Source organism: Pteropus alecto, unplaced genomic scaffold (assembly GCF_000325575.1).
Source record: "Pteropus alecto unplaced genomic scaffold, ASM32557v1 scaffold94, whole genome shotgun sequence".
NCBI lineage: Eukaryota > Metazoa > Chordata > Mammalia > Chiroptera > Pteropodidae > Pteropus > Pteropus alecto.
This window is the reverse complement of record NW_006437736.1, coordinates 6,219,536-6,236,781: the sequence shown is the minus strand read 5'-3', so window position 1 is coordinate 6,236,781 and position 17,246 is coordinate 6,219,536. Positions and strand designations below refer to the sequence as shown.

The 17,246-nt window shown below is 38.8% G+C and overlaps 1 protein-coding gene across 1 annotated transcript in view; it reads right to left on the bottom strand.

The window, feature by feature from the left end:
* The window catches only part of CUNH12orf42 (chromosome unknown C12orf42 homolog), a 109,766-nt gene extending 99,047 nt beyond the window's left edge, over positions 1-10,719 (bottom strand). Inside the window, exon 1 of the mRNA XM_015591445.1 lies at positions 10,518-10,719. Within this exon, the coding sequence (XP_015446931.1) occupies positions 10,518-10,719 (202 nt within the window). The remainder of the gene's footprint in view (positions 1-10,517) is intronic.
* Between the last annotated feature and the right edge of the window lie 6,527 nt (positions 10,720-17,246).

Sequence of the window (17,246 nt, the reverse complement as noted above, 5' to 3'; positions counted from 1 at the left end):
CTGAGCCAACACCCACCATTGAGGACGCTTATCCTCCATCCTTCTCTAGATCTCTGCTGCAAGAAGCTTTCCTCCTCAGCTGCCTTGAGAGCTCCCTGTACCCTGAGATTCTCTAAAGTTTTACTCTCTTGCTGCCACCCCATTTTCCTGAAAAGCTCGGAACATAGCAGTTTAACTCCAAGGGCACAGAACTCCTAAGGGGTGTTAGTTAACACTTACTGATATGATTAATAAACCCCAAAAGCTCAGTGGCTTCACGCATTGAAATTTATTTTTTGTATATCCAACAATTCATACAGGCATGTAGCAGGTACCTTCACTGCAATGAGTTAGGGACCTCTGCTGGGTGAACCCTTAGGGACTTGGAGACCTTCTCTTCCAGCCAGTAGACGGAAAAGAAAAGAGTGTAGGAATTCTTGGCGGGTATTTTCATGGGCCAACCCTAGACATGGAATCCATCATTGTCACACATATTTGTTGACAAGGACAAATTCCGTGGCCCCATCCAACTTCAGGAAGGCTGGGAAATGTAGTCTAGCTATGCACTCCAGAGCAAAAGTAAAGGTTTCGTGAGTACCTCTCCATCTCTGCTAAGAAGGGTCCAGTGCTGGGTCCTGAGGACTGGGATCTTAGGCTGAGTTACTTTCTACCTGTGCAATACAAGCTGCATCTTTCTTTAAAAGGTTTCTGAGGTTGACTTCAGAACCTAACTACAAGACTGTGTACTGCTAGAGGCCTCGGCTTCAGGCACTTAGTAAAAGATTTTGGGTGGAAAATTTCTATAAGAAAATGTATTGTGAGTTATGAACAACCTATTTATAAACAGATTTTAGTAAGAAAATCCATCTGTAAATTGAAAGCTAAATATATACATGTGAGCCAAAGTGCATATGTTAAATGTTAATTTAGATATGAGGTAACTGGCAATCGGCTCTCATCCTCCAACAAGCTTAAATTATTATTATTGGGTTGAGTGGATCAGAGACACGTTAGAATGTGACTATCTGTGATACACAGTCTGGTGTAAACATCATCAACTTGATCTTTACTTCCGTGGTCTTGGGAACAGTACAGGCTAACTAAAAATATCGTCTTCCATTAACCTCCAGAGAAGTAACATGTTTTATGAGGATAAAAATTTACTGCATTATGGTGAAATTGTATTTTATGTTTTTATGCTTTGGAGAAAATGCAAAGACTGCTAGAAATCCAGCCAGTTAGCTTAGACAACAAATAATAGTATCTTTTTTCAAACTACATAAGAGCTTCCTCTTACTTTAAAGTTACAAATAGCTCTTCATAATCTAACGACATAATCTTGCAGAGCATTGTTCATTTTAGAGGACAGACAATATTGTGGGCTTACAAATTAAAGTCAGGAAATTTTAGGTCTGCTAAGAAGTTGAACAATAGATCCCTGATTAGAGAAATATGCAGAGACTGTCTTCCAGATGCGCTTTGCATTTATAAAATATTTCCATAACACTTATAGACATGTGAACATGATATCGTATTTGCCATGTATGCATTTGTGCTCATGAAACTGGATCAGAAATACTAGAGTACAAAGGGCTGTGATACAGAAGTCCAGAGACTTGAATTCTTGACGAAGGTCTGCATTTACTAGCTATGTGACCTTGAACAAGCCACCTAACTTCTCTGGGCTTTGGTTCCCTCTGCTGTAAAACTGAGATTTAGGTTAAATGACTTCGTCCATCTCCAGTATTCTATATGATAAAAATAATCTTTTTGAGTCTCCATTTCTACAAATAGAAAAATCATTATAAAACTAGCCACCCTTTTTTATCCTAGGGTTGTTTTAAGGACCAAAAGAAAAAATATATTGAAAAGAGCTTTAAAAATGGCCAAGTGCTGTAAAAAATATAAGATGTTTTAAAGAAAACGAATCACATTCATAATGTTCAAATCTTCTGCATATTTACTTAGTCTAGACCCAAGCATAGACACAGTGGTGTTTAATACCCAGCTATGCTGATCCATCTAAACACCACTTAGAAGGCTTAGAGTTATTTCCATTTTTGACAAGCCTAAAGTGCAGACAAAGAAATGTTGTTTACAACCAGAAAGTGAAGAATCCTCATAATATCACAATACATAATAGGTTGCTGCTCTAGGTTACCTTTTTTAGCAATTCGAACCAATATGTCCCCCTAAAAGCCATAGACAAAACATGTGTATACAAAGACTGAAACGATAAGAAAGCAAACTTGCCAACCACCCTTCTCATTTAGCCTGCTTTTAAATTTTAATTAGATAGTGTTCAGGCAAACATAAATTGCCAGCATTCCAAGAGAAGTTGATGTATAAAGTATAGTTTTTATACTCATAAATGGGACCTGACTTTGAATCTAAAACTTAGCCTGAGCACGATATCTTAGGACTTGTTGGGTTGAGAAAGGTCCTTATTATCCAAAGAACTATAAGCATAATGCATGTGCTAGTTACATTCGTAGGATGGTTATATAATTTTATTAACCAGAAGAATAATCTTCAGAATGCAAACTGCATACAAATTATAACCTCCAGTTGTTTCCTGGATCAGACTTTTAAAGGCAAAATTCTCACTGATCTTAATTCAGACTCTTTTACTCTTGACTAAGAGGCAATCTTTTCCATTCTTGGTATTTAACAGGAGGCAGCGACTTTGGAATTCCCTCCCATTTCAAGTGCCCACAGAATTGCTACCACCATTTACAAGAGCTATTCGTAAGCCTGGATACAAAACAAACCCTATGGGAAAAAATGGGTCCTATGAATTCACCCAAAGTGCAAATTACCTTCAGATTCAGTCTCCCCTTTTCTGTAGAACCTACCCATGAATCTTAGGAGTCTGCACAAAAAAAAAAAAAAAACACCCACTGAAGTGAGCCTTTGAGAGAGGTTTGGGCTGGTGATGACAGCATTTTCATGGTAATTTGTTAGCACACTTGCAAAGCAGGGGTAATTTACTCCAGTAAAATCCAGCTAATAGCCTTATAGATGTGAGGCCTTCTTTTAGGAGGCCACATGCATGCCTTCAGGCTGCCTAGTGCCTAGTAGCCACTCAAAGATCTCCTGCCACCTCTGTTCTGACTGGACCCCTGAAACCTCCTGACCTGCTTTCCTACCCTTGGTGCCCAATATGGGAAGCCCGAGGGAGGGTGTGGTTTGGGGAGGCATGAGACCGAAGGCATAGTGTTCAAGAGAGTCAGACTCTGGGAGTCATCAAACTAACAGCTTTCTCTTTTGGGAGGCAGTCTATTAGGAACAAGACAAAGAAAAAAAATGATGTATAAAGACATCTATCAATACCATTCATTTCTTTTTCTGATTATAAAGAAAATACGTATTCATTATAGTTTTTGAAGCACAGAAACACCCAAAAAAGGACAAAATCATCAATAATTCTATCTAAAATATCACAATTCTGATATCTTCTAGTTTTTCTCTATGTAGATTTTAATTACTTCATGTAACTTTATTGTATATAAATACTTTTTAAAAAAAAATATGATTGCAGAGGACCTAAACAGACACTTCTCCCTAGAGGACATACAAATGGCCAACAAATATTTGGAAAGATGCTCAACATTACTAGCTATTAGGTAAATGCAAATCAAAATCACAATGAGATTCCCATCTCATACCTGTTAGAATAGTTATAGTCAACAGGACAAGTAATAACAAATATTGGAGAGGATGTGGAGAAAAAGGAACCCTCATACACTGCTGGTGAGACTGCCACTATGGAAAACAGATGGAGGTTCCTCAAAAAACTAAGAATGGATCTACCATATGACCCAGGAATTCCTCTATTGGGTTTTTACCCCAAAGACTTGAAAGCCCATATCTGAAAAGATATTTGCATACCAATGTTCAGTGGACAGGACATGGAAGCAACTGAAGTGTCCTACGATAGATGATTGGATAAAGAAGCTGTGGTACATATATACAATGGAATATTACTCAGTCATGAGAAGAGATGAAATATTACCTTTTGCGACAACATGGATGAACCTCAAGATAATCATGCTAAGTGAAATAACCCAGACAGAAAAAGATGAAAATCACATGATGCCACTTAATACATTTTCCAGGTGTCAGAGATGCAATTCTGAAAGCCACACTGAAAACCGGGCTTCCAGAAAACCACGAGGTTGCATTCATTTTCATTTACTTATAATGTTGATGTACCATATTGATCTTTTTCAAAATGACCCATAGCTGGAAATGAATTTCTTTCACATAGTTCATAACAACTAAATATATCTATATCTATCTATCTATCTATCTATCTATCTATATATGGATTTCGTTAACCAATGTCATCATAAAAAATTAATTAATTAATTAATTTAAAAATATACGTGACTGATTCTGGTAGCCACATGTCACTCTCTGTATGCATTGTAAGTTATAGAATGTTCCTATTATTTGACAACATAGGTGGCTTCCATTATTGCATAACTAAATAACATTGCATTGACTGTACTTGTACAGAAATCTCGGTCTCACATTCTAGTTTCTTAATGTAGATTCTCAAAAGGGATGAACAGATATTGTTGTTTCAACATACTTGATACATAAAATCGAATCAAACTGCTTTCCAGATAAGCCACGGCAATTAGACAGTATGCTCAGCAGCAGAATGCATTTTCACCAACATTGAGTTTTTAATCTATGCTAATTTGACAGGCAAAATTACAGGCCAAAAGTCACTTTTTTAGTTTATGGATACCAAATGCATTATGTATAGCTTGGTTTGTTCATAAAATTAACATATTTGGCCCATTTGGAAAACCATAAAATCAGTCATTGAAAACTGAAAGTGACTTCAAAGAGCATAAGATACACCAAAGGTGAAGTGGTTTGCTCAGGATCATGTGACACTTCAGTGATAAATTGGGGACTAGAACCTGAGAATTCTTCTAATTCCTATTCCAGTATTCCTAAATAGAGATTTTTAGTAAAAATAAAAATCTACTTTAAAATCTGGAAAGAATGGAGACATAGATGAGGCTTTTAACTGTCGTTTAGTAACTAAACATTTTCCCCACTAATTCTTCGTGTCTTTACAGCACTGTACCAAGGTGGCATTCCCGCCTCCAGGAGTTCATCAACAGTCACCTTCTGTCTCTCAGAAAAGGAGAGACAGAAGGTGACTTTTGGAGGAGAGAAGTCACGAAATGTGAATATGTTTTAGAACAAACTGGAGCAAAGTGTCATTAGGAAGCTTATTCTAATCTGAACATATCTCAAGTGACAATGTAAAATCACATAAATGATTCCTCCCTGACCCTCTGCATTTGCTCCCAAGCTGTCTGTGGCTAGTGTACGATGAGAACATGAAGATCATGGCCATAACTGAAGACTTTCCTTAATATCACTTCCACATCTAAAACCACCTTTTCATTTTTGCATTCAAGTCTCTTCTTCATCTCACCTGCTGTGGCTTTAGAACATAGCCACAAATTCTTCCTGATGGGAGGAGTGGTCTATGTCCCCCTAACCCCCTTTGAATGTGAGCAGGCTTGTGACGGCTTTGACCAGTAGAGTCCAGAAAAAGTGATGCCATGTGACTCACAAGGCTAAGTGATAAAAACTAGGCAGCTTCCTCCTTGCCCACTGGGAACACTTGTTCTTGGAGCCATGAGTCACCATACAGGAAATTTGAGTACTCTGAGGCTACCAGATGATGAGGAAGTTTACGTCACATGGAGAGGCCACAGGTGAATGCACTGACTGACAATTCCAGCTGAATCCAGCTTTCTAGTCATCCCAGCCTGGGTGCCAGACATGGGAGTGAAGAAACTTCCAGTTCCCAGCCATTTGAGTTAACCTGAGCCTCCCTCTCTTCCCAGCTAATACCTCAGACGTCATGGAGCAGAAGCAAGTCACCCCCACTGTGCCCTAGCTGAATTCCTGACTCACACAATTAAAGAGCATAATGAAATGATTGTTGTTTCATACTGCTATGTTCAGGGTATTCGTTGAGGAACAATAAGTAGCTGGAATACCCCCACCATCACCGCTGCTGCCGCCTGCCACCCTTCCACCCTGCCTGTCTCACTGTCTCATGTGATGGCATTAGAAAGTGGGGTCTTAGAGGGGTGATTAGATCATGAGAGCACAACACTCAGGAGTGGGATTAGTGCCCTTACAAAAGAGGCTCCAGAGAGATCCCCAGCCCCTTTCACCACGTGAGAACATGACAAGAAGTCTACACCAGGAGGAGGGCTTTTGCCAGCACCCAACCACGCCAGCGCGCTGACCTTGGACTTCCAGCCTCCAGAACTATGAGAAGTACATCTCTAATGTTTATAAGCCACCCAGTCTGTGGTGTTTCGTTATAGTGGCTGAAATGGACTATGACAATTATTCTCCACCTTTCCTTACTCAGCCCAGTTTCCCCTCCTTTCTTTCAAAAATCTCTGAGGATTGGATCAGGGGCATTTATAACAATATTTAATATTAACATTTAATATTAATTTTTGCATTAAAAAAGAGATTTGGAAGTGACCTAGAGCACATGAGAAGATCTAGAAATAGACTTTCCAGTTGACGTTAAATTCCCGAGATCTTTTCTTTGCTTTTTTTCACTTGTCATTCATTTGCTATCCCAGTTCCTAAAGCCTATCCCCATCTCAAACGTAAGGAATTTACAGAAACTTCCCAAACTCAATCAAGTAAACAATCACCAGAGGTTGATTTCATTTAAAATAGGAAAATAAGCTACTGTTTGTTGAGTATTAAGCACTTGATCCACATTATTTTAACATCTTGTTGTATAAGATAAGTCTTATTACTAACCCATTTTACTGAAAAAGAAACTGTGGCTTAGATGTTAAATGGTGGAGTTCGATTTGAACCAATGCTCAAAGGACCTCAAACCCAAGTCTAACCATTACACCAGTAGCTGTCAAGTCTTTCAATCACATTCCATGGGAAGAAATGCATCCTACGTCATGACCAAAGAACACTCACACATATATAACTGAATTAAAATTTTCAGGAAACAGTGAATACCTTACTACGTACACAGCACATTGTGTTGATCTCTACTCTTTTCAGTGTGTTTCTTATTTTTAAAATGTAGGTAGCAACCCATCAAATTGATTGCATAACCTGCTATGAATTGATCACAACACAGAAACTTAAAAAATCACTGCACTACCTTCTCCAAATTGACTTAAAATCTGAGAGGTCATCGACCCACAACCCTTTTCTTCTTTTAAACTGAAGGTCACTGCCCATAGGGTTGATAAAAAATTTTATATAATACAACTTTTTTAAAATTAGGAATAAGTCTTAAATTTTCTACTTTTTTTAATATGAGACTATTTAATAAAAAGCCCTATTTGTAAATTTTAACAAACAATAACATTGATGCCTCAATGACATACTAGATGTAGTCACTGGTCATAGTCGCTGGTCAGGAATAGAGGATATAGGAGAGATATGTATCCCAGGTCTGCCTCTTTGCTCAAACCTCTTCCCAGAAGAGCCACTGGCCACAACCCTTACCAAGCTCCACAGCACAAGACATTGCTGGCCCCTCCTCACCCCAGCTGTTTGGAGCATCAGCTGACTACAGAATCATGATGGGTCATGGCATAAGAAAATTAGCAGTCCAATGTCAGAAATTAGAATGAAAATGATGGAGGAAATGATCCAAAAGAATTGGGAGAGTAGAAGCTGAAAAGTCAAGAGGTAGTGTTGGGGCTGGAGAGGCCATGGGGACCATGGACAAACCACAGTGATGACAAAACTGAAGAGGCCACCTGACAGGAGAGGAGAATGACTATCGCACTGACAGAAGCAGAGAGAGTCCCTGAAGCCACCAGTCAAAGAGGAGCTGGTCCCTCACGTGGCAGGTCCTGCTGGCTTTCTAGTTCCAATCCCAGCAGCATATACACGCAAAAGAAAGATATATCTTTCTTTCTAGAGATTTGAAGAGCTTTTAGTTTTTTGAAATCCAAAGGTTCAAAATATTCTTACAGTGAGAATCTGAGAGAAATGCAGTCACATTTGGCAGCCACAGAGTCACAGACAAGAGACCAAACTTCATAGAGGACTATTCCCAGGCTTTTGCCTTTTGGAATATTAAAAATATTAATTACAATGCCTTTTATTTGAATAATATAATACTTTATAGTCCACAAAAAAATGATTACACACAATCATCTATAAAGTGAGGATAATAACTGTACCTTATTCATATTTTCATTGCGGAGATGAAATGAATAAAAACATGTAAAATCCTTAAATGAGTACCTCCCACATAGTAGATGCTCACGATATCGGACTCGATCCTATGGTAATATGCGACATGGGTAGGTATAATAGAGCCATTTGATAGGTGGAAAAATGGACACTAGGAGACACTCTGGGCCATGCTAAAGGTTACACAGATAAGAAGTGGTAATGAAGGTCTTCGGGCTTTGTGTCATCTATCTATTCATTCCACAGATATTTATGGAGTCCTGGGATCAGTGCCTGGCTCACAGCAAACACAGTTAATGCAGCAGATACAATTCCTGCACCCACAAAAATTACAGCCGAATGTTCCTTCTCCAAGTCTCACCATGTTTCTATAATGTAGATATCAACTAGATAGTTGTTCATTTTTTTATATACTTCAAATGAGATTTATTTAAGCTACAGTACAGAGCCACAAGACCAGAAAGGCATACATCTTCCTATATCTGGACAAATTAGAGTTGGCGCTTCCTCTATCAACAGCCTCCTGAGGTCACACCACCATGGCGCTCGGCACACTATATTGTAATTCTTGGATAATTATCTCTCTCTCATGTCTCAACCCAAGACTGTCAACTCCCTCAGCACAGGGGCTATACTCACAGTAACACAGAGTGAGTGTTAAATAAATACTGGTAGATTTTAATTAAATAATAGGGTTTTTTATCATATAAGTGCAGGCATCTTGATTTTTCTTAATAATCAAGTTACTCCTAGTTTTTAGCATCACTGAGAAGTTTTTATTTCTCAAGGTTTTTTGGGGGGTTTTTTTGTTTTATTATGGTGACATTGGTTAACAAAATTTGTTTGTTTTTTTATCTGTGTGTTTTCCCCCCTACGGTAATTTTTTAGTTTAAGAATTGCATTAAATTCAATGGGGTTTGAAGTAAGTATCCAAGAACTAAAATGGTTTCCACCACAACCACCGATAACACTTCAGAAAATTTCCTAAGTCCTGAGCCCTAGGAAGACAAGGGACAGAAGAGAAAAGTAAATGGAAGGGTAGAGAATAGAGAAGAGAAGTGAAGGTGAGAAAGATATAGGCAAATAGTTCATACCTATTCAGATCTGACAAAGCAGATTTAAAACTACGAAAAGGAAAAAAATGTAGCATGCCACTTTGTCCCACCTCCTTCCCACCAAATCAAGAAAAATGTCTGGCTGATTTTATATATATGTATGTGTATGTGTATATATATACACACATATATATACACTGTATGTATATGAATAATTATATATTATTTATTTATTAATATAATTTATTTTCGTTTATTATATATTAGAGAGAGCAACAGAAACAGAGAGAGAGATAAAAAAAAAGGTTAATCAAAAATTAGTGTGGAACCCTTTGGAATTTTTTGTTAGAAGTAACTAATTCTAAAGGATAAACAATAACTTTGCAAATGTCAAATCGGCTAGATTTGAAAGCAGAAATTCAAAGAAATCTATTAACCAGAGACATAGTTCTCACTTTTAAATAAAACCACCACTTTTGGTTGATTAAACCTTGCCCAAAGTAGATTTTTCTTCATTATTAATATGTATCATTCATATCAATTCAGAGTAGAGCAGTTTTGAGGTCAAAATCGCTCTCTATGAAAGGTGGCTGGATGATTTCGAAACTTCATGAAAACTTCATAAACATCAAATATTGGGAGTTAGCCATGAATGAGCGAAGGTTTAGAGACCCTCAAGATAAACTTTCCGTTAAGCTTCTTTTCTGGTTAACCTAAATCAAAGGATCTCTGGGGGATACAGTAAATTTGAACTTTTGTGTGGCCTTTTTATTTGTATGTGTGTGTTTTAGCAAGCATCCTGAACTGGCAAATGCTTCCTCATCGGTGGAACCATGTAGATTCAGAAAAAGCCATCTTCCATTGAGAAGACAATTGTTTTCTATAGAGACAAGAAACAAATGCCCATGACCTGGGTCACCTCATCCCAGCAGGCTTTTGCTGCGGCTTCCTCTGAGCAAACACAACAAAGTCCAGAGCAGTCAATCCTGCCGCCCCACACTGGGCCCCTGCAGTTGTGCTCTGCTATTTACCCTTCCTATTAATCTGTCAATGTTCTAGTCAAACATGCAAAACAATATGGTGGGTGCATAGTTTGATTGGCCATTGCTAAGTAACTTGGGCCAAAGATGAAGAAATAGAGCATCCAACCAACAAAATGTGAGGCCCAATCTGATTGTTAGAAAATGTTCGACAATACCAGTGCATTTCAGGGTGGCTGTGATTTAGCATCCCTCTCACCAGAAAAGAGTAGTCCCAAGAGATGACATTCAGTTCTAGAATCTAAATTCAGGTCATGTCCCATCCCATCGCTGTGGGATAGGACAGTCTGGGTATTTTGTAGAGGAAGTCGTTTGATATGAGATGCAATCATCCTGTTAATGAAGGGACTATTGAATTTGGTCTGGCACACAGGTGAGCCCCTGGCTAACAACTGCGACATTCTTTGAACTGAAAAAAATCAGAGTCTTTGATTCGATGCTCCATAAATGCTAAAATGCATAGTTCCATAGTTCTAAAATGTAATCTGAATTATCAAACATTTTGAGCAAATTCAGTAGCTCGTTTCCTCACTCTACTTTTCTCCTTTTCTGCTAGCTCAGATGAAGCCTCAGAATCCTTTTCACCACCATGCTCTAGGTAGCCATTTCTAATACATTGGAATTAGTACAAAAGATGGAGTTTATTTGTCATTCCAGCCATGAAGCCTCAAATGAACAAATTTATCAGAATATAAAATACATAGATGATCAACAACTGTTCAAAACATTCCCTGCTAGTACTACTAGTAAATTTGAACTTTTGTGTGGCCTTTTTATTTGTATGCTTTTCCCTGTTGTATGGGAAACCAGGCAGAATGGGAAGACTAGATGGCTATTTATAAGTCTGGAAAGCCAGGACATAATACAACATAGTACAACAAAATGGAAGAAAATATGGATATTAAAGTCAGGCTGACTTGGGATCAAATTCCCCCATTTCCTAGCTATTTACTAGCAAATATTTAATTGCTCTGATATATGTTTGTTCATCTGCAAAATGGAGAAAATAAGGCTGTATAATGTTCGTCAGGACTTTTCAACTCCTATCCTTGCTCCATTTTCTCCAACTATTCACTTCTCCACAGGCTATAGGCAGTTCTGGGTTCATATCCTTGCATTTTTTTGACTCAAGAGAAAAAGGAACCCTCCCTTCCCAGTTTGAGGTACAAAATGAGAGGAAGAATTCTGATTGCCTTGACTGAGGTTATATGTCAACCACTATGGACTCCCATTATGGGGATTCTGATTGGTCTGGATTGCATCAAATGCCCATCCATAGCCAAGGTACCGTGGTTAGGCTATTTCCAGAACCACTTAATGGGAGTGAAGAGGAGCAGTTTTCCAAAAGAAGCGTTGAGTAGAGGAAATACTTTTACAGGGTAGACAAAATGATAAATGCATGCTCTATGACCTTGTAGAGTGAGACAATTAAATAGAATAATGTAAAGAACTAAGTAAGTGACACATAGTAAGTTTTCCGTAAATGGTAGCAAAGATTATGGTAATTATTACCATTATTATTATAAATCTCTAGTTTGCAAAGGTACACGGAAAGATGCTTAATGTTTCACATCGAGTTCATCACTTATTGAGGTGTTTTAAATCTGGCTACCCAGATTATATACTCAAATAGCAGTCTCTGTGAAATAACTAGATGCAACAGTTGTACTTTTCATACTTCAATCTGAATTCAGCTCATAATTCCAATTATAGGAATTTCACTTCAATCCAGCTCACTGAAGAAAATGTTATGCTAGAGAACGAAAGTAAGAAGTTGGTTCGCTCATGCATTTACTTGAAATCCCACGTGCCAGTCACCAGAGTAGACACTGGTGACACAGGGGAGCAAAACTGATCCAATCCCTGGAGAGTAGTGAGAAGTACTATGAAGAAAAATGAAGTTCAATAAGAGGTTAGAAAACACAGAATGGTTTTTTGATAGAAGCAGGACCTCTGAAGAAGGGGCATCTGGGCAGAGATATGAACAAAGTAAAGAGTCAGTCAGGGGATTCTCTGGGGGACAATAGTGAGTACTGATTCTAGAGTGTGGCAACGTGGCCAGAGCAGAGTGAGCAGGGTGAAGGGGATGGGAAGTGATGTTAAAGAGGTTACCCACACCTACGAGATGTCCATGTCCTAATATGTGAAACCTGTGACTATGTTACCGTACATGACAAAAGGGGCTTTTCAGATGTGATTAAATTATGGACCTTGAGCTGGAGCCATTACCCTGGATTACTCAGGTGGGCCCAGTATAATCACAAGGGTCCTTAAAGGTTAAAGAGGGAGGCAGAAAGGAAGGTCGGACTGATACAATATGGAAAAGACTCGACCTGCTGTTGCAGGCCTTGAAAATGGAGTAAAGGTGACACAAGCCAAAGACTGCAAACAGCTCCCAGAAGCTGGAAAAGGAAAGGAAATAGAAGTCTCTAGAAAAGCTTGCAACCCTGCCAACACCTTGATTTTAACTCAGTGAGATCCATGTCAGACTTATGACCTACAGAACTGTAAAGTAACTAATCTGTTTTGTTTAAAGCCACTAAGTTTGTGGTAATTGTTGCAGCAGCAATAGAACACCTAATACAGTATCATTCTTAACATTACCTGATGATTCTTATTTTTTACGTAGCAGGGAAAAGTTTCTTTCTCTCTTGACTTACGCAATTTTTCAGGACCAGTACCTGTTGCTTTAAAGTGAGTACATAAGGCCCCACCTTAATGGTCTTGGGTCATCTTATAAATACACAAAAGAAAAAATAGCAAAGGAAACATGGGCTGTTTCTCCAGATTTTTCTAGTGAAGATGTATTGTGTCCCTGGGGTGGCAAAAAATTATTTTATGAAGGCATGTAAAATTATGCTGTAATTTACAGTGATGTAGATAAATATGGAAACAAAGAGGATGTGGCAAATTATAAAACCAAGAGCACTGAATCAAGAATCAAAATTATTGGTGAAATGGAGCAAATCTACTGGCTTAAAAAAATGTTAAGAGACGTATTATCTCCCATATATTACCTGTATCCTGATTGCAAAGGGTCTGGCTCGTAGTTGGCAAAAATGCTTCTTCTCCCATTGCTCCATACCACGTAATTTTCAACATATATTTGGTGAGTTCAACTCCCTATAAACAATGATGGAAAAAGAAGAGAAGGTTTATAATATCCAGAGCTTCTTGTCAAGATGGTAGAGTCAGCAAAGGCTGTGCTCACCTCCTCCCAAGACCACATCAAAATTACAGCTAAATTATAGCACAAAATTCATTGAGAATCACCTGAAGACCAGCTGAACAGAAGTTCTATAACTAAGGACATACAGAAGAAGCTACAAGGAGACTGGTAGGAGGGGCAGGGACATGGAAGAGCTGGTCCTACACCCACAGAGTGGCAATTAAGAAACAGGAGATATATCTCACTGCGGAAGTCCTCCCAGAGAAGTGAAGTGTCCCAGACCTACATGGCTCCTCAGCGCAGGCTTCCAGTGCTGGCAAGAGAAGTCCCCATAATTTCTGGCTGTGAAAACCAGTGGAGATTGCAGATGAGTGAAATGGAGAGCAGCTGGAGTCCTAGGTATTCCTCTTAAAGGGCCCACACACGAATTTACTTGCCAATGGACTCGCAATGAGCTCCAGTGCTGGGGCAGCAGCTCAAAAGACACCAAGGACATACAGGAAGGAACTGAATTTCTGGCTTCAGGGCAAGGACTAAAGGGGCAGCTTTCTCCCAGACAGAAGTGCTGGCAGAGGCCATTCTTCTTTTGTTGAGCCCTTCCACCAGCCAGCATGTAGATACAAATGTAGGCAGGTACCATATCTGAGTCTCGATTAACATGGCTAACATAGTTCACCCAGCCCTGGTAATTCCTTGAGACCTCACCCAACTTGCAGGCCTGCCCAAGCTGCTTCAGTGGCTCTTCCATACAAAAATGGCCTGTTTTGATTCATGCTGCAGACTTTCCTAAAATCTCTCAAAGGTTCACAAATTCTAAACAAGTAGCATCTGGCCTCGGCTTGCCCTCTACCTCTAGTTGAGCATCCCCAAGCCCAGCACTAGCAGTGGTTGGCCTCAATTTGCAGCTTAGCCTCTCCTAGGCACCTCCAAGCCAGCACAAGTGGCAACTATATGCATATTAATTCATAGCTCATATCGAGTGTCCCTGACAGAGCACAGGCAACAGCTGACTTTGGCCTGCAATAGAGCCCCTCTCAAGAGTCCTCAGAACCAACACACCTGGTGACCAGCTTCAGACCACATCAGAGCACCACTCAACTACCTTCACAAATGGTACACGCAAAGAGTAGACTGGGCAGGTACCAGAGCCCTGCTAAAGTGAATCCTGCTCCACAGAGTCAGCCCCTGCATAACAACTCCTCTACTGTAGTCAAATCCAGTCCTCACAACCAGTCAGCCTGAGGGTCACTCCCTCAGTGATGTGATGACAGCAACCAGTGCTCAAATACAACAAGAGGGCACACACAAAAGACTAATCTATGGCATCCGGCTCATATGACTAAGAATGATGTGCCACTGGACCACACAGTATACCTTGTACATAAAGCCACTCTACTAAGACCGGGAGACATAGAAGCTCTACCTGATACATAGGAACAAAAATAAGGAGGCAGCCAAAATGGGGAGACAAAGAAACATGTCCCAAATGATAGAACAGAACAAAGCTCCAGAAAAAAGAACTAAACAAAATGGAGACATACAAACTACGTGATGCAGAGTTCAAAACACTGGTTATAAGAATACTCAATGAACTTTGGGGAAGAATAAATAATTTCAGTGAGAACTTTAACAAAGAGATAATAAGCAATAAAAGAGACATAAAACCCATAAAAAAGAACCAGTCAGAAATGAAGAATACAACATCTAAAATGAACAATACAAAAAAAAAGAAGAATCAAAAAAAAAAAAAAATGAGACTAATATAAGGGGCCTCTGGGACAACATCAAGCATAGCAACATTGGCATCATAGGGGTACCAGAGGAGAAGAGAGAGAAGAAGGGATTGAAAACCTATTTGAAGAAATAATGACCAAAAATTTCCCTAACCTGGTGAAGGAAATAGACATGCAACCCCAGGAAGCACGGGGTCTCAAACAAGATGAACCCAAAGAGGCCCACACCAAGGCACATAAGGCACATCACAATTAAAATGCCAAAGGTTAAAAACAAGAGAGAATCTTAAAAGCAGCAAGAGAAAAGCAGTTAGTTATCTACGAGGGAGCACCCATAAAACTGTCAGGTGATTTCTCAACAAAAACTTTACAGGCCAGCAGGGATTGGCACAAAATATTCAAAGTGATGAAAAGCAAGGACCTACAACTAAGATTATTCTACCCAGCAAAGCTATCATTGAGAATTGAAGGACAGATAAAGATCCTCCCAGACAAGAAAAGTCTAAAGAAGTTCATTACCACCAAACCTGTATCATAAGAAATGTTAAAGGATCTTCTTTATGAAGAAAAAAAAATCAAAAATATGACTAATAAAATGGCAATATCTACATAACTATTAACAATTACTTTCATTATATTTTTTTAGCACTTAATCTTTGCGACCTGATAGAATTATCCCCATTTTGTTAATGAGGCTGCAGGAACTGCTCAGCTTTCCACAGCCAGAAATAGGCAGAGCAGGAATTTCAACCCAGATCTCTCTGCTTTCGGTGTTCTTTCTACCACCCCACCTCACTCTCTGCATACAAGGAAACATAAGTAGTTCTTAGGACACTAAAAAATCCTCCACATCCATTCCCAGGTAGCCCTGCAATGTGACATGTTTTCTCTCCTCTACCTAGCCTGCCAATTACCACTCGTCATAGGGGTACCAGAGGGGTACCAGAGGATACCTAGCCTGCCAATTACCACTCTTCAATTGTGTGTTTGTTATCTTTGGGGCACACAGTTACTGCAGCAGTAAAATTTATACTCCATAATACAGTACTCCTATGATTTTCAACTACTAATGGAATTAGTTTTTGTTTATTTTAAAGTCATAACAATAAAATAGGCTACCAAAAAAAAACTTTACTTTCAATGTAAAGGGATTAAATGCTCCAATGAAAAGACATAGTGTGGCTGAATGGATGAGAAAACAAGACCTTTATACATACTGCCTATAAGTGACTCACTTCAGATCGAAAGACACCCACAGACTGAAAATATAGAGATGGAAAAGTTAGTTCAGGAAAATGGAAACAAACAAAAAACAAAAGTTTGGGCTAGAAATACTTATAACCGACAAAACAGATTTTAAAACAAAGGCTCTAACAAGAGACAAAGAAGGACCCAGTAATCCCACTTCTGGGTATTTATCTGAAGAAACCCAAAACACTATCTCAAAGGGACATGTGCGTCAACATGTTTATTGCAGCATTATTTACAATAGACAATATATAGAGGCAACCTCGGTGTCCATCAATGGATAAATGGATCACAAAGAAGTGGTACATATACACAATGGAATAATCATTAAAAGAAAGAATGAAATGTTGCCATTTGCAACAACTTGGGTGGACCTAGAGGGTATTATGCTGAATGAAGTAAGCCAGATATAGAAAGACAAACACCATATGATTTCACTTACATATGGAACCTAAAGAACAAAACAAATGAACAAACAAAACAAAAACAAACTCATAGAAACCGAGCACATTTTGACAGTTGCCAGATGAAAAGAGGATGGGGGATGGGTGAAAAGGGGGAAAGGATAAGAGGTACAAATTGGTAGTCACAAAATAGTCATGGGGAAGTAAAGTATAGCATAGGAAATGTAGTCGATAATATTGTAATAACTATGTATGGTTCAGATGGGTACTAGATTTATCAGGGTGATCACTTCATAAGTTATATAAATGTTTAATCACTATGTTATACACCTGAAACTAAAATTATGTGTCAATTGTAAAATTTTTTTAATTAT